The sequence below is a fragment of the Marmota marmota genome, unplaced genomic scaffold (genome assembly GCF_001458135.2).
Source record: "Marmota marmota marmota unplaced genomic scaffold, marMar, whole genome shotgun sequence".
NCBI classification, from domain to species: Eukaryota; Metazoa; Chordata; class Mammalia; order Rodentia; family Sciuridae; genus Marmota; species Marmota marmota.
Window position 1 is genome coordinate 846,259 of NW_025999891.1, and position 18,910 is coordinate 865,168.

General features: G+C 38.1%; 1 protein-coding gene and 1 non-coding gene across 2 annotated transcripts in view; both read left to right on the forward strand.

The window, feature by feature from the left end:
• Nucleotides 1-18,910, forward strand: part of Mettl16 (methyltransferase 16, N6-methyladenosine) — an 81,645-nt gene that overhangs the window by 21,138 nt on the left and 41,597 nt on the right. The window contains exons 3-4 of the mRNA XM_015500982.2: nt 2,010-2,209; nt 7,492-7,632. Of these exons, the coding sequence (XP_015356468.1) occupies nt 2,010-2,209; nt 7,492-7,632 (341 nt within the window). The remainder of the gene's footprint in view (nt 1-2,009; nt 2,210-7,491; nt 7,633-18,910) is intronic.
• LOC125613759 lies at nt 14,945-15,054 on the forward strand. The gene has a single exon (XR_007344329.1). It is a non-coding gene; the product is annotated as a small nucleolar RNA U6-53/MBII-28 (small nucleolar RNA).

Below are 18,910 nucleotides of genomic sequence, written 5' to 3' on the forward strand. Positions count from 1 at the left end.
TTTTTTTTTTTTTAGTTGTAGTTGGACACAGTGCCTTTATTTATCTGTTTTTGTAGTTGTAGATGAACATCATGCCTTTATTTATTTTTAATAGTAGTTTTTTCCTCCTCCTCCTCCTCCTCCTCTTCTTCTTCTTCCTTCTTCTTCTTTCTTTTCTCCTCCTCCTCCTCCTCCTTCTTTCTTCTTTCTTTTTTCTTCTTCTTCTGTTGTCAATGGACCTTTATTTTATATGTGGTGCTGAGAATTGAACTCTGCCTCACACATGCTAGGCAAGCACCCTACCATTGAACCACAACTCCAGCCCCTCAGTTGACTTTTGAGCAACAAGTTATGCTGCTTCTACTGTTCTCCTTCATGGACACCCTCCTCTTTGTCTTCTCTGATACCATATTGCTCTTGCTTTCCTTGTTATCACTGTGGCCTCCTTTGGTCTCCTTGTGGAGCTTTCTCTATAATGACTGTACGTGTAGCTGCTAAAGCATTCCTCAAGGCTTTCTTTAAATTTTTGTTTCCCCCCACTTGGTACTAGGGATTGAATCCAGGGGCACTCTCACTTTTATAAAGGTTCTGGATTGGGGGAGAAAATTGTAATGTTCGTTCTAATTATAAGGCACTAGGAATTTGGCCTCTATCTTCCTCTCCAGCATCATCTTGAACTGTGTGCACTTGCTTTGCCCACTGCATTTTATACATAGAATGTTATGTTCCCTTGCCCCATTTTCTTTCCTGTGTTAATTTTTTTCTACTCTCAGCTATCTATCTCTGCAGGGAAACCTTGCCTGACCTTCTTAAGACAGATTAATTCATTAACTGGGTCTCATAGCACCTTCTACCTATTTTTTACAGTATTTATCACAGAATTTTACATGTGTATTGGATTCAAAGCTGTCCTTTACCAGACTGTGCTTGCTTATTGCAACTGATAAAAATGTCTGTTGAATGAAGAATGGAATGCATGCCAGTATAACTTCTTAAAAATTCTAACCTACTCTATATAACTCAGGTATATGAAGTAGCAATAAAGAGAGGGAAGCATTTTTATATTTCACCTTTAAAAGTATGGAGTAAGCTGGGAATATAGCTCAGTGGTAAAGTGCTTGCCTATCATGTGCAAGGCCCTGGGTTTAATCCCTAGTACTTAAATAAAAGAATGAAAATTAAGAAGTCAGCCAAACTTGGTGGTGCATGCCCGTAATCCCAGGAATTTGGGAGGCTGGAAGCTGGAGGCTGAGGCAGGAAGATCACAAGTTCAAGGTCAGTGTAGGCAACTTAGTAAGTTTCTCAGTAACTTAGCAAGACCCTGTCTCAAAATTAAAAATAAAAAGTATTGGGGATGTCACACAGTAGTAAGGTGCCCCTGGGCTCAATCCCCAATACTAAGAAACAAAACCTACAGAGTAACCAAATATACCCACTTTCTTTACATTTCTACTGTTTACAATAGAGGGTCCAACCTGTCAGCCTGTGAGTTGTACAAAATTTAGTTATTATTTACTGACCATATAGATTTTAAGAATAGAAGAAATTTTGTATGAAAATAAAGATTGCTGGTTTTGTTTAAATGTAATAGAGATCTGGCAAACTGGGCTGGCAAACCCACTTGATGTTAATTAATTACCTTGAAGTGGATGTGGCTATATTCTTTGAAATGGTCATTGGTGTCATCTGGCATAGTACTGCAAAAAGCATAGTCATTGAGCTGGCCATGAAAGTCAGGCATGGTGGCACATGCCTGTAATCCTTCCTGCTATAGAGGCTGAGGCAGGAGGTTTGCTGAAACCCTGCCTCAAAGTGAAATATAGAAATGGCTGGGGATATGTATGTAAATCAGTGTAGAGTACCCCTGGGTACAATCATGAGTACTGCCCCCCCCCCCCCCNAGACACCTATTTGTGTGTGAGTTGTTTATGAAATTTAGATGGGTGTTTGGTAATGCCTGGTGGCCATAGAGCTTGTACATTATAGTGAATCTTAGTAATCAGTTTTCTTTCTTTTTCTTCATCCCACAGTGTTAATTTTAAAGACCCTGAAGCAGTCAGAGCTCTGACTTGTACTCTCCTAAAGGAAGATTTTGGACTTTCTATTGATATTCCATTGGAGAGACTAATTCCCACAGTTCCGTTGAGACTCAACTATATTCATTGGGTGGAAGATCTGATTGGTCATCAGGACTCTGACAAAAGTACTCTCCGAAGAGGAATCGACATAGGTATATAGTTTTAAATTCTTTTGTGGCTAAACATAAGTTTCAAAAGTTTTGCAAGGCCAAATTCTTAATAAACTACTGAGTATTTGTTGTGTGAAAGAAGCTGGCCTAGTTTAACTACTGTTCTTATCCACTATACTTGGGCTTTTCTGCTGTAGATTTCTCCTGAGAAGGGGTTTTCGGCTCCAAACAGGGAGCAAGGTGGTAAAAGAGGTACAGGATGAAAGTGAGGCTCTTGTCTTAGCTTTGCAGATTTCCACATTGATTTCCATGACTGTTGGGCCTTATCTTTACTCTGAATCAATTGATGTTAGTATAGACATCATCATACTGAGGTTTTATGGCAATGGCCAGTTAATAAAAGATCATGTGGGCCTGAATACTTTTGGGTGATTATTTGTAGAGAGGGTATTTAGTCCAAGATTAAAGTCAGGAAAAAGTTGAGTTCATGTAAGATGTTCTTATAAATAAAGATGTCTTTTTCTCTCTCTTTCTTTCTTTTGAAATATTTTATTTATTTATTTTTATGTGGTTCTGAGACTCGAACCCAGGCCCCTGCATATGCTATGCCAGTGCTCTACCACTGAGCCACAACCCCAGCCCCTGAATTTCTTCTTCTTTTTTTTTTTTTTAATTTTTTTTTTTTTTTGTAGTTGGATACAATACCTTTATTTTACTTATTTATTTTTATGTGGTCTAAGGATCGAACCCAGGGCCTCATGCGTGCTAGGCAAGTGCTCTATTGCTGAGCCACAAACCCAGGGCATCTTTATTTCTTAATGGTTTGTTTTACTCACTGTTGTTATTTGATAGGGTTTTAATTTTTTTTCTTTTAATCCTTTGTCCTTAACTAATTCTTTATAGGAAAGATTGAATTAACAACTCTGTGTCTGTTTCTAGATATAGTATAGTTAATGGTCACAATGTGTTGATAGTACTAAATGTGTAACTTTGACTTTTGCTTGCATTTTCAGTGAACTCTTTGAGTCTTCATCTTACATGACCTTTTCAACAGCATTTTTTTGACTTCTCCTTTCTTTCACGCACTGTTCTCCATTTGCTTCCATGGCAACAGTCTCTTCTGGTTTTTCTTATTCATTTCTACTTGCTCTTCTTTCACTTTTCAGGCTTACCTTCCTGTTCTGACTGTTTGATACTGATAATCCTTACTTAAGGCCCAGTCTTTAGCCTTTTCTCATTCAGCACCCTACCCTAGCAATTTCACTCATGTCTGTGACTTTACTACCTCCATGCAAATAAGTCCCATATTTATATATTCTTTCAACTTGGATTGTTTTTTCTTTTCCTTTTCCCCACAACACCTTTATTCTATTTACTAAATATAGTGCTAAGGATTGAACCCAGGGCCTCAAACTTGCTAGGCAAGCACTCTACCACTGAGCTATAGCCCCAGCCCCATGGATTGCTTTTCCTTGACCTCTGATCTCATACACGTAAGAAACTTGGATATCTGAAAAATGTGCCAGACTTGCTATGTCCAAGACCAAAACATAGTGTTTCTTACTAGTCCCATTATTTCAGTGAATCTACCACAATCCACTCTGTCATCCTTGATATTTCTCATTCTCACTGAGAATATTCTTCACTATTTCCTGTTGATTCATTTATTGGGGGACTGGGTCTTACTGTGTTGCCCAGGCTTATTTCAAATTCCTGGACTTAAAGTGTTGCTCCTGCCTCAGTTTTTTTTTTTTTTTTGGTGCTAGAGCCTGAACCCAGGCCTTGTTCATGCAAGGCAAGCACTCTAACTGAGCTTATATCCCCAGCCCTCTGGCTTTCTTAAGTCAATCTTTCTCCCTTCCTTCCTTCATTCCTTCCTCCCTCCTAGCCTCACACTGTACTATTGAACCACATCCCCAGCTCCCTTAATATTTCTTAAATCATCTACTTCTGTCTCCACTGCCATCATCCCCAATCCAAGTTATCATCATCTACAGGATAACAAGTTACCTTATCTACAGGATAACTTCTCAGCTGGTATGCTGTCATCCACTCAATTGTCCCTCCATTCTGTTCTCTGCCCTGCATTCATAAGATATCTATAACTCCACATCTGATTGCATTTTCACCACTTTAATGGGTTCTTAATGCTTTTGTGGTAAACACCCAAAACTTTGAATTGGCCTTTTAGATTTACCTTTGTATGATCCTTGCCTTCTTCTGAAGGCCTCTCTAAGCCCATCTTATATGGTTCTTTCCCTGTCCTACTCCTCCCTTTATGTACTAAGGTTGAACCCAGGGGTGCTCTACTACTGAGCTATATCCCTAGCCCTTTTTATTTTTTATTTTGAGACAGGGTCTTTTTAAGTGGCTGAGGTTGGTCTTGAACTTGTGATCCTCCTGTCTCAGCCTCCTGAGTAGCTGGAATTACAGGTGTATACTATTCTCCCCAGACATTGCTTTGTTTTCTATCCTTTTTTTAGATTCTTCTAATAAGGCACCATAGCCCCCAGAACTTTGTATGTTGTTTCCTGTGCCTGGAACTTCCCTCATCATTACCTTGTTTATTCTTTTTTATATAATACTGTACATGACAACTCAAGAAAAGCTTTCTCTGACCTTCCAGGCTAACACAAGTTCCTTGGTTATAATCAGTGTTTCAGAAAGCCTTGTTTCTTTCTTCATGGCATTTATTTCAGTTTAAAACTGTACTGTTTTCAATTTTTTGACTAATGTTATTCTCTGCCGCTAGATTGCAAAGTATAGTTAATTTTCGGTTATTATAATATTCCAAAGCTAGCAAAGTTTCTGGCATATAATATTTGTCCAATAAATGATTTATTGAATGTTGCTGGATAAATACATCATTCTTTTCACATTCAAAATTTGAGCACTCCATATGAGCTTAAGCACTGTAAAAACATTGAGATTTTTTCTTAAAGTTCTTACCCTTTTATATTCATGGCAGAGAACTGGTGGATGGTTCTAGAAAGCTTTGATAGCTTAACAGCCTATTTGGTGCAAACTTGATTTTAATTATGCCCCAAACTCTCTAAAATAGCACTTGGGGATATAGGAGGTTAGTGGATTTTAGCTCTTCACAAGGGGCAATGCTTGCTGAAATCATATTCAATCTAATTAGGGTTTTATATAAATTCTTCCCCCAGACTCCATCAGTTTGCTCTAATTCTATGATTATTACTTTCCATTTATATTTATCATTATAAAGATTATTACTCACTTAAAAGATGTCATTTGTCTTTCTGAGGGCATTAGAATGTCAGAATGCAAGGTTTTTGGTCTTGAGAATTGAGACAAAACTTTTTTGGGGGTGGGCAGAGAGTAGATCTTTTACCTACATTTATTATCCTGGAGGTAAGCACACTTTTATTTGAAATGAAATTGTAGTATGAAGAGAGAGGCAGTTGTATGAGAGTCAAGGGCCTGGAACCTGATCTGGATTTTTTTATTACAGAGCTGAAAGGGCTACTGACATTTTCTTATTCCAGATGACTCTGGTTCACCAGAATTGCCAGTAGAGCTAAAAAATTGTGGGTTCTGAGAGGACCCTCCTTCCCTCCTCCACATCTAACAAATCCCTGAGGAGTAGTTTGCCCAAACTGCTTAGGACCAGGAGACTTGGACAGCAGTCATTATGACCGTCAAAGAGCTAAAATGTTGCAGCCATGAATCATCCTGTCTTTTCCTAACATGTTCAGAATATCTCCCTTGGTTTTCCTCTGGGTTAGGAGCACCTCCAGACTCTAATGCTTCCTGCCAGATCACTAGGAACTAGACTGGAACCAGGATGTGGTCAGGGGAAAATAGATCTGAAGTGGCTGGTTTAGGCTGATTGCTGGTTTAGCCCTTCAGGAGAAACACTGACTTTCCTTCTCTCAAATATACTCTCTAGGATCTAATTGGCCAAGATTAGACAGTGGTTTAAGGCAATATTTGTGGTTAGTATATAGACCAGTCCAGGACTAGTGATTCTTCATGTCAGTTTAGGACCAAACCCTAGTTGGTTAAAGAATAATTTTTGCCTGGAGCATTTATCTGTGAATATCTCCTTTGAATTTGTGGTGGGGCTAGCCCAATTCTGATGTTTTGGATCCAAATGAAATATTTTTCCATGTCTCTGCATCTAAAAAAATGGTTGTCTTTAGTTTTGTTTGTTTAATTTTTTTCTTTAAACTTTTGATTTCATTCAGGTGACAATTTATGGAAATGTGGGGAATTGGACTGTCTGATGTTGTGAAAAATTTGCACCCTATATATTTTGTTCTGCTTTTTGGAGAATGGGATGTGTACATTGATCTGTTTTAAGATGTTGCTATGATATTTTAACGGATAGAATTAAAAAAAAAAAAAAGAAAATTGAGTTTGTGTGAGATTTAAAATGACTTTTTTTTTTTGTTCGTACCCAGGTTCACTACCCACTGAGCCACATCTCCAACTCTTTTTTATATTTTATTTATACACAGGGTCTTGCTGAGTTGCATAGAGCCTTGCTAAGTTGCTGAAGCTGGCCTTGAACCTATGTTCCTCCTGCCTCAGCTCCTAAACTGCTGAGATTATAGGTGTGTGCCACCGCACATGGCCAAATGATGTCTTTTTTTAAAGCATTAAATTAAATTGAATTTGGACCATTTTTGCTTAGTCAGTTTCATATTTCTTGACCTTCATTGATGTAAACTTCATTTTACGTACAACACACGAATGAGGAGGACAACAAGGGTTCTGTCTTCTATGGAGCCTAACTCTACTTACAAGTAGAGTTAACATATATGAAATAGAGAACCCAGGAGCCATAGTATGAACCAGTTTTTTATTTATGTGTATATATATGTATATATTTTTTTCTTTCTCTCTCTCTCATAGATGGATACAATATCTTTATTTTATTTTATTTTTATTTTATTTTATTTTTTTTTAAAGAGAGAGTGAGAGAGGAGAGAGAGAGGGAGAGAGAATTTTAATATTTATTTTTTAGTTATCGGCGGATACAACATCTTTGTTTTGTATGTGGTGCTGAGGATCGAACCCGGGCCGCAAGCATGCCAGGCGAGCACGCTACCACTTGAGCCACATCCCCAGCCCAATTTTATTTATTTATTTATTTTTAATATGGTCCCAGGGATGGAACTCAGTGCCTCATGCATGCTACGCAAATGCTCTGCCACTGAGTCACAACCCTGGCCCCCCAGCTTGTGATTTAAACTGTTAAAGCTATGAGAAATCTGAGAAGAGAAGAATGATGTTCTCATTGTTATTTTCACGTTTCTTTCATGTGTAGAATGTGTTCTAAATTTTTATTTTACTAGGTACTGGGGCATCCTGCATCTATCCCTTACTTGGAGCAACCTTAAATGGCTGGTATTTCCTTGCTACAGAAGTGGATGATATGTGTTTCAACTATGCAAAGAAAAATGTGGAACAGAATAACTTATCTGATCTCATAAAAGGTCAGCTCAACAGAATAAATTCCCCTTCAGGCTTTGTTTATTAACCTAAGTTAACAAGTCTTGTTATCTTTGGCTTTAATATACAGACTTTGATAATTAAAAAAAAATGACACATTGTAATTGGGTTTGCTGTTTTAATACCAGAATTTAAAAAAAAAAAAAGTAAGTACAGTTGATCCACATTGTTTCTGGGTTCTCTATGAATTTTCCTACTTGCTGAAATCAGTTTATTTAAGTAGATTTTCTTGAACCTTTTTAATTTGCCGATGTCCATAAGTGGTTTTGGTTTGTATTTTAACATACTTTATTTTATAGAAAAATTCATAGCAAAATTGAGTGAAAGGAATCCTTGAGGTGCTAGTGACTGAAATTGCTGAGCCTGGCCTCAAACTTGTAATTCTCCTGTCTCTGCCTCTCAAGTAGCTGGGATTACAGTGCACTACTGCACCTGGCAGAATCCTTCATGTATTTTGGATAGTAGTTCTTTATTACATATTTTCTGCAAATATTTTCTTGTAGCCTGGTACTTTTCTTTTTATTCTCTTGAATAAAAGCAAAAATTTTCATAGAGCAAAAATTTTAATTTTAATGAGGTCTAGCTTATTGATTCTTTCCTTTGTGAATCATGCCTTTGGTGTTTTATCTAAAACATCATCTCCATATCCAGGATGATCTAGATATTCTCCTATGTTATCTTCTGGGAGTTTTATTGCTTTGCTTTTTGTATTTAGTTCTGTGATCTGTTTTGAACTAATTTTTGTCAAAGGTCTATTTCTAGATTTTTTTTTTAAACTTTCTTTTTTCACAGATTTTTAACCCCTGTGGGTTTTTTTTTTTTTTGTGTGTGTGTGTGTGTGTAAGGGCTGGGGATTGAGCTTGGGGCACTCAACCACTGACCCACGTCCCAGCCCTATTTTGTATTTTATTTAGAGACAGGGTCTCACTTAGTTGCTTAGTGCCTCAATTTTGCTGAGGCTGGCTTTGAACTTACTATCCTCCTGCCTCAACCTCCTGAGCTGCTGGGATTACAGGTGTGGGCCACCATGCCCAACTCTCCCATGTTTTTTTATTGGTGCATCATAGTTGCACATAATGGTGGGATTTATTGTTACATATTTGCATATGCACACAATATAACAATATAATTTGGTCAATATTATTTCCTGTTATTTCCCTTTCATTCCCTTCCTCCCTTGCCCTGGTCCCTTTCCTCTTCTCTGCTGATTTCCCTTTGATTTTCTTTTCCTTTTCCTCTCTAGCTTCCACATATTAGAGAAAACATGCCACCCCTGACTTTCTGAGTTTGGTTCATTTTGCTTAACATAATTGCGTAATGTTTTTAATTTTTTCTTTTTAAAGAATTCAACCTTAATTTTATTATTATTATTATTTTTTTTAAGAGAGAGACAGAGAGAGAGAGAGAGAGAGAGAATTTTAATATTTATTTTTTAGTTATGGGCGGACACAACATCTTTGTTTGTATGTGGTACTGAGGATCGAACCCGGGCCGCACGCATGCCAGGCGAGCGCGCTACCGCTTGAGCCACATCCCCAGCCCTAATTTTATTATTTATTTATTTTTTATGTGGTGCTGAGGATTAAACCCAGGGCCTCATCTGTGCCATGCAAGGGCTTTACCACTGAGCCACAACCCAGCCCCATAACTTTTTTTTTTTTAAAACTCAGGGGTGGTTCTTTTTACCACTGAGCTAGGTCCTCAGGTCACCCTCCCGCTTTTTTTTTTTTTTTTTTAATGCTTGTTGATGGACCTTTATTTTTTTAACATGCTGTGCTGAGAATTGAACTCAGTGCCTCACAACATGCTAGGCAAGCACTTTACCACTGAGCTATAGCTACCTAGCCCTGTCCCCAGCCCTTTTTGAGGCAGAGTATCACTAAGTTGCTTAGGCCTTGCTGTGTTGCTGAAGCTGGCCTTGACTTGTGATCCACCTGCCTCAGCCTCTTAAGTAGCTGGGATTACAGGCATGTGCCACTGTGCTGGACAATATAATATTCTCAAGTTCCACCCATTTTCCTGCAAATGACATAATTTCAGTCTTTGTGGCTGAACAAAATTCCATTGTGTATATATACTACATTTTAAAAATCTATTTTTCCATGCATAGATCCCTAGACTGGTTCTGTAGTTTGGCTATTGTGAATTGTGCTGCTATTAACATGGGTAATCAGCCGGGCATGGTGACACATGCCTGTAATCCCAGCAGCTCAGGAGGCTGAGGCAGGAGGATTGTGAGTTCAAATCCAGGCTCATCCAATGTGAGACGCTAAGCAACCCAGTGAGACCCTGTCTCTAAATAAAATACAAAATAGGGCTGGGGATGTGGCTCAATGGTTGAGTGCCCCTGAATTCAATCCCCAGTACCCAAACAAATAAACAAGGATATTCCTATATTGCTATAGTATGCTGACTTTAATTCTTTAGGCTAAGTACTGAGAAGTGGTATAGCTGGGTAATATGGTGGTTCCATTCCTAATCTTTTGAGGAACCTCGATATCAGTTTTCATGGTTGTTGTACTAATTTATAGTTCTGCCCAAAGTGTTCCTTTTTCTCCACATCCTCTCCAGCATTTATTATTGTTTGTGTTCTTGATGACTGCAATTCTAACTGGAGTGAGATGAAATCTCGGTGTAGTTTTGATTCACATTTCCCTAATTGTTAACGATGTTGAAATTTTTCATGTTTGTTGGCTATTTGTATTTCTTTTGAGGAGTGTCTATTCAGTTCATTTATTAATCAGGTTGTTTTTGTGATGTTAAGTTTTTTGAGTTCCTTACATATTCTGAATATTAATCCTCTGTCAGAAGAGTAGTTAGCAAAGATTTTTCTCCCATTCTGTAGGTTCTTTCTTCACTTGCTTTCTTTGCTGTGCAGGAGTTTTTTAATTTGATGCCATCCTATTTATTAATTCTTTAGATTATTTCCTGAGTCTTAGGGGTCTTATTAAGATTATCATTTCCATGGGGCTGGGGTTGTGGCTCAGTGGCAGAGTGCTTGCCTCACACACGTGAGGCACTGAGTTTGATCCTCAGCACCACATAAAAATAAGTGAATATAATAAAGATATTAAAAAAAAAAAGATTATCGTTTCCTGCTCCTATTTGTTGGAATTTTTTTTTCTTTGTTTGTTTTTTCTTTTTCTAGCACCAGGGATTGAATCCAGGTGTGCTTAACTACTGAGCCACATCCCCAGTCCTTTTTAATATTTTATTTAGAGACAGGGTCTCACTGAGTTGTTTGGTTCCTTTCTGTGCTGAGGCTGGTTTTGAACTCGAAAGCTTCCTATCTCAGCCTCCCGGGCTGCTGGGATTATAGGCATGCACCACTGAGCCTGGCTACAATGTCTGTTTTTATGCCAGTACCGTGCAGTTTTTTTTTTTTTACTATAACTCTGTAGTGTAATTTGAAATTGGGTGTTGTGATTCCTCTTGCATCGCTGTTCTTGCTCAGGATTGCTTTGGCTGTTCAGGGGCTTTTATTCTTCTATGTGAATTTTAGAACTGTTTTGTATAATTCTGTAAAGAATTGGTCTTTGATGGGGATTGTGTTGAATCTGTATCTCATTTTTGGTAGTATGGCCATTTTAACAATAATAATTCTGCCTATCCCTGAACATAGGAGGTCTTTCCATCTTCTTGTGTCTTCTTCAGTTTCTTTCTTGTGGTTCCCCCCCACTCCGCCCCAGTACCAGGGTTTGAACTCAGGAGCACTCGACCACTAAGCCACATCCCCAGCCCTATTTTATATATATATTTTTTACTTAGAGACAGGGTTTCATTGACTTACTTATTGCCTTGCTGCCATTGATGAGGCTGGCTTTGAACTTACCATCCTCCTGTCTCAGCCTCCCGAACCCCTTGAATTACAGGCATGTACCACTGCGCCTGGCAGTGTTCTCTGGTTTTCATAGTAGAATTTTTTTCACTTCCTTAGTTAGATTTATTTCATTTATTTATTTTTGAGGATTTTGTTTTTTAATTGTCAATGGACATATATTTATTCATTTGTTTTTTATTTTTTATTTTTTTTTAAAGAGAGAGGGAGAGAGAGTGAGTTTTTTTTTAATGTGGTGCTGAGCAGCCAGGGCCTCACACGTGCTAGGCAAGTGCTCTACCACTGAGCCACAACCCCAGCCCCTATTTATTTATTTATTTATTTATTTATAGTGGTGCTGAGAATTGAACCTAGTGCCTCGTACATGCTAGGCAAGGTCTCTACCACTGAGCTATGGTTCCAGACCATTTTGAGGATATTTTTAATGACACTATTTTCCTGATTTCTTTCTCAGCAGATTCATTATTTGTGTATAGGAAAACTACTGATTTTTTTTTAAAGTTAGTGATACTTTTTTTTTTTAGATGTTGATGGACCTTTATTTTATTCATTTATTTATATGCGGTGCTGAGAATCGAACCCAGTGCCTCACACATGCTAGGCAAGCACTGTACCACTGAGCTACAACCCCAGCCCTAAAACTATTGATTTTTTTAAAATATATTTTTTAGTTGTAGGTGGACACAATTCCTTTATTTTATTTTTTTTGTGGTGCTGAGGATTGAACCCAGTGCCCTCGTGTGCTAGGCGAGCACTGTACCACTGAGCCATAACCCCATCCCCCAAACTGTTGATTTTTGTATGTTGATTTTATGATTTGATACTTTGCTGAATTTTTTTTTTTTTAATCACCTCTAAAAGTTTTCTGGTGAAGTGTTTTTTTTGGGTCTTCTAGATATAGGATCTTGTTATAAACAAACAGATAATTTGACTTCTTCCTTTCCTATTTGTATTCCTTTAATTTTCTTCTCTTGCCTGATTGCTCTGGCTAGAGTTTCAAGAACTATATTGAACAAGATTGGTAAGAGTGACTATCCTTATGTTGTTCCAGATTTTTAAGGAAATGCTTTTTGTTTTTCCCCTGTTCCGTATGGGTTTGTTGCAGATAGCCTTTACGATTTTGAGGTCAGTTCCTTCTATTCCTGGTTTCTTCATTGTTTTTGTAATGAATGGGTGCTGAATTTTGTGGAAGGCTTTCTTTGCATCTATTCAGATGCCTATATAATTTTTTCCCCTTAATTCTATTTGAGGTGAATTGCATTTATTGATTTGCATATGTTAAGCCACCTTGCAACCCTGGGATAAGACCAACTTGGTCTTGATGTACAGTCTTCTTAACATGCTGTTGAATATGATTTCCTAATATTTTATTAAGGATTTTTTGCATCTTAAGTTCATCATCTCATGTGGAAAAAATGTACTAGTCATTCCAGTTTTATTTGTTGAAAAGAAGCTTCATTGTATTGCTTTTGTTCCTTTGTCAAAAATCAGTTGACTGCATTTTTTTTTAGTTGTAGATGGACACATTATATTTTATTTTTTTAATTTTTTAATGTGGTGCTGAGGATCAAATCCAGTGCCTTACGCATGTGGGGCACGTGCTCAACCACTGAGCTAAAGCCCCAGGCCCTTGACTGCATTGTTGTGGTGGGTCTATTCAGAAATAGATCCAGAATCCAGAATTCTCTGTTCTGTTCCATTGATCTATTCTTTCATCAGTGCTACGCTGTCTTGTGTTTAGTAGCTTTCTTCTTCTTCTTCTTTTTTTTTTTTTTTTTTTTTTTTTNTCAAACTTTTACTCAGTTCCCCAGGTGCTGTGGGTTCATTAGCTTCAGATGTAAAGAGAACTTAACCTGGTTGGCTTTAGGCTTCGTCACAAATAAAAATACAAATACTTTTTTTTGGGGGGTGGGTACCGGGGATTGAACATGGGGGCATTAGACCACTGAGCCACATCCCCAGCCCTGTTTTGTATTTTATTTAGAGAGAGGGTCTCACTGAGTTGCTGGCTTTTTTTTTTTTTTTTAAATAAACACAATACCTTTATTTTATTTAATTGTTTTTAAGTGGTGCTGAGAATTGAACCCAGTGCCTCACACATGCTAGGCAAGTGCTCTACCACTGAGCTACAACCCCAGCCCGAGTTTCTGGCTTTGAACTGGAAATCCTCCTGCCTCAGCCTCCCAAGCCTTTGGGATTACAGGCATGCGCCATCACACTTGGCAAAATAGACATTATTCAGGTAGATCACTAATTTAGATCTAGAACAATCTGGGTAGAACTATGATTAGCACAGGGTACAGGGAAGATAACTTACAAGGCTTTTTTAGTAGTGTAGGTGAGAGGCACAAGGGATTTGAGTAAAGACCTTGATAATAGAGATAATAGAGATGGTTTATGGAACTATATACAGAGTGAAAAGATGAATGGTTTTGAGATGAAAACTTAGGGGCAAATAGGGACAGGGAAAAAAGGGAAGGAAGAAGAGGGTCTGAGAGGACAGGGGACAAGTAGAAAGTTGCAAGCAAGTTGTGCTCTTTGGACTGACAGTAATAATGACTGGCACTGATGGAGGAATTAATGAGTTTTATGTTTTTTTATTAACATCTTCATTTTACTTGTGAATCTCACATGCTTTTCTCAAGGTCATACAGTAAGTTGTTGAACCAGGATTTGAATTAAAGGTTTTAACGCAACCTGAATTATTCCAGAGTCTTTGCTCTTAACCACTGTGATATCTAGTCTCTCAGTATAGAGATCTCTGAAGAAAGAGGAGGGGATGGGTCAAAGATACTGTTAGAGGGTTGATCTGGAGTGGGAGGAGGGCCAGTTCATTTTCTTGGAGGAAAGACAGTAAGGAAGTGTGTGTACCTGGATACTTAGTAGGAGGAGATGAAGGGAGATTACTTCTGTTGAACCTAGTCTCAATGAAGGTGGCGAAGTCATTTGCAGAGATTAAGAGTTCAGTTAGATGTTTGTGGTGTGTGAAAAAATGCTTTGTGAGCTGTATGGAATCTGTAATCCCTCTGGCTATCAGGGAGTTACAGTATTCTATATTTGAAGCTCTACTGTGCTGACATCCAGCCGTATGGTAAAATTCCTCTGCTCTAGTCCCCACTCATCTTTCCTCCTGAGTTTGAATTGAATTTAAAAGTTCATTTTAAGTATTCTTAATTGTGTCTGGTTTTTGCATTGTTTTTAAATCCTTTGTAGACAGGGACTGCATCCTTTAAACTACCTAATGTTTCCATGAATGCTTAAGGTTGGGCACATGATAGGTACTTAGTCAATTCTTACCATTGGTAATTGTTACAGTGGTTATAAATTTAAGCAGATTTAAGTGGAAAAAAGCATGGAGTTCCTGAGTGAATTTCCCTTATGAACACAAGGGGGTGCTATTTAACCATCAATGACCAATTAAAAACCATTAAAATGTCCTATTTAAATCTCGGAAGGTGTCCCAGTGATGAGTTGCCATGCTAATACTGAGCCACCAGGTAGGGCAGTATTGCCCTGGTCTGGGTGCCAATGAATTTAACAAAACTTCTCAAATGGAGACCTGAGGGACATGTTAAAAAAAATATTAAAAAATATAAAAAGAAAAATAATTTCAGAAGGAATTAAGAGTAGGGACTCTGCATTATGCTGATTATTATAGGAGCCGTACAATTTGATGGTAAGTATTTTAGCTGTTGTCTTAAATCAGTTCACTGTCTTTGAGATTTGTTTTCAAGGAAAATTCAAGCACTAAGAAAAAATATTTATTCCCAGGTATCTCCAGAAGATCCCAGAGCTCAATTCCTGATTCGTACTGGGTCTGTTGGCCGAAATAGGGCTGAAGCCTCTTTGGAGCGAGCCCAGAATCTCAACCCCATGGTGGATGTGAAGGTGGACACTGAGGATATAGAGAAGAAACCTGAGTCATTTTTCACTCAGTTTGATGCTGTAAGTTTCTTAGTGTAAAGCCTGTGGGAATTAAGCAAATTTAAGCACTATTTACAGGTATTCTAGAGCGTTTGAATCTCAAATTCTGAGCTTTTTCCCAAGTAAATTTATAAGCTGTTCTGTTGTTTAAGCTTAGTACCTTTCACGAGTGTGTTGCCAGTAGGTCCAATCTGTTGGACCTGCTGTGGCTGTTTGTGACATTGCCGTCTGCTGGCTTCCCTGGGCATGTGTTTCCCTAGACCAGATTTCAGGATTGGTGTTCTGTCTTCTTTCTAGAATCTGCGTGTATCGCAAATATTTGCCCCTGAAAACTTAACAAGTTGTTGATTAATTTCTGTGGCATTTTATTGTTAGAAATACCAAACTGTAGCTTGTGTTTTGTCTTAGGAAAGAATACACCTGATCTTGATCTTGGTTTATGTCTGTCTTTTTTTTTTTTTTTTTTTTTTTAATTTTTTTTTTTTTTTTTTTTTTTTTATATTTATTTATTTTTTAGTTCTTGGCGGACACAACATCTTTGTATGTGGTGCTGAGGATCGAACCCAGGCCGCACGCATGCCAGGCGAGCGCGCTACCGATTGAGCCACATCTCCAGCCCCTGATGACTTTAATTCTTCAGGATAAATACTGAAGAATGGTATACCTGGATCATGTGGTCATATGGAAATCTTCATACCGTTTTCCATAGTGGTTATAGTCACTGTGGTTTTGATTTCCCTGATGGCTGATGATATTAGGCACCTTTTCATGTGATTATTTGTATTTTAGATTTGCCTATTCAGATTTTCTGCCTCCCCCTGCTTTGTTTTTGTTTGGGATTAAACCCAGGGCCTCACACATGTGAGCAAGTACTCTACCACTGAACTACATACACCTCCACTCCTCCTGCCCATTTCTAAATTGGGTTTTGCCTTCTCCTTCCTTCACCTGGAGATGAACTCAGGGGCACTCCACCACTGAGCCACATCCCCAGCCCTATTATGTATTTTATTTAGAGACAGGGTCTCACTGAGTTGCTTAGTGCCTCACTTTTGCTGAGTCTGGCTTTGAACTTGTGATCCTCCTGCCTCAGCCTCCTGAGCCTCTGGGATTACACATGTGTGCCACTGCACCTGGCTCTTTTTATTATTAATTTCTTTATATATCTTAGGTATAAGTGCCTTTTTAAATAATGATTTGCAGGGCTGGGGATGTGGCTCAAGCGGTAGCGCGCTCGCCTGGCATGCGTGCGGCCTGGGTTCGATCCTCAGCATCACATACAAACAAAGATGTTGTGTCCGCCGAAAACTGAAAAATAAATATTAAAAATTTAAATAAGGGGCTGGGGATGTGGCTCAAGCGGTAGCGCGCTCGCCTGGCATGCGTGCGGCACGGGTTCGATCCTCAGCACCACATACAAACAAAGATGTTGTGTCCGCCTGATAACTAAAAATAAATAATAAATATTTAAAAAAAAAAAGTAAAAAAAGTAAANAGGTCTTTCCATCTTCTTGTGTCTTCTTCAGTTTCTTTCTTGTGGTTCCCCCCCACTCCGCCCCAGTACCAGGGTTTGAACTCAGGAGCACTCGACCACTAAGCCACATCCCCAGCCCTATTTTATATATATATTTTTTACTTAGAGACAGGGTTTCATTGACTTACTTATTGCCTTGCTGCCATTGATGAGGCTGGCTTTGAACTTACCATCCTCCTGTCTCAGCCTCCCGAACCCCTTGAATTACAGGCATGTACCACTGCGCCTGGCAGTGTTCTCTGGTTTTCATAGTAGAATTTTTTTCACTTCCTTAGTTAGATTTATTTCATTTATTTATTTTTGAGGATTTTGTTTTTTAATTGTCAATGGACATATATTTATTCATTTGTTTTTTATTTTTTATTTTTTTTTAAAGAGAGAGGGAGAGAGAGTGAGTTTTTTTTTAATGTGGTGCTGAGCAGCCAGGGCCTCACACGTGCTAGGCAAGTGCTCTACCACTGAGCCACAACCCCAGCCCCTATTTATTTATTTATTTATTTATTTATAGTGGTGCTGAGAATTGAACCTAGTGCCTCGTACATGCTAGGCAAGGTCTCTACCACTGAGCTATGGTTCCAGACCATTTTGAGGATATTTTTAATGACACTATTTTCCTGATTTCTTTCTCAGCAGATTCATTATTTGTGTATAGGAAAACTACTGATTTTTTTTTAAAGTTAGTGATACTTTTTTTTTTTAGATGTTGATGGACCTTTATTTTATTCATTTATTTATATGCGGTGCTGAGAATCGAACCCAGTGCCTCACACATGCTAGGCAAGCACTGTACCACTGAGCTACAACCCCAGCCCTAAAACTATTGATTTTTTTAAAATATATTTTTTAGTTGTAGGTGGACACAATTCCTTTATTTTATTTTTTTTGTGGTGCTGAGGATTGAACCCAGTGCCCTCGTGTGCTAGGCGAGCACTGTACCACTGAGCCATAACCCCATCCCCCAAACTGTTGATTTTTGTATGTTGATTTTATGATTTGATACTTTGCTGAATTTTTTTTTTTTTAATCACCTCTAAAAGTTTTCTGGTGAAGTGTTTTTTTTGGGTCTTCTAGATATAGGATCTTGTTATAAACAAACAGATAATTTGACTTCTTCCTTTCCTATTTGTATTCCTTTAATTTTCTTCTCTTGCCTGATTGCTCTGGCTAGAGTTTCAAGAACTATATTGAACAAGATTGGTAAGAGTGACTATCCTTATGTTGTTCCAGATTTTTAAGGAAATGCTTTTTGTTTTTCCCCTGTTCCGTATGGGTTTGTTGCAGATAGCCTTTACGATTTTGAGGTCAGTTCCTTCTATTCCTGGTTTCTTCATTGTTTTTGTAATGAATGGGTGCTGAATTTTGTGGAAGGCTTTCTTTGCATCTATTCAGATGCCTATATAATTTTTTCCCCTTAATTCTATTTGAGGTGAATTGCATTTATTGATTTGCATATGTTAAGCCACCTTGCAACCCTGGGATAAGACCAACTTGGTCTTGATGTACAGTCTTCTTAACATGCTGTTGAATATGATTTCCTAATATTTTATTAAGGATTTTTTGCATCTTAAGTTCATCATCTCATGTGGAAAAAATGTACTAGTCATTCCAGTTTTATTTGTTGAAAAGAAGCTTCATTGTATTGCTTTTGTTCCTTTGTCAAAAATCAGTTGACTGCATTTTTTTTTAGTTGTAGATGGACACATTATATTTTATTTTTTTAATTTTTTAATGTGGTGCTGAGGATCAAATCCAGTGCCTTACGCATGTGGGGCACGTGCTCAACCACTGAGCTAAAGCCCCAGGCCCTTGACTGCATTGTTGTGGTGGGTCTATTCAGAAATAGATCCAGAATCCAGAATTCTCTGTTCTGTTCCATTGATCTATTCTTTCATCAGTGCTACGCTGTCTTGTGTTTAGTAGCTTTCTTCTTCTTCTTCTTTTGTGGTGCTGGGTATTGAACTCAGGG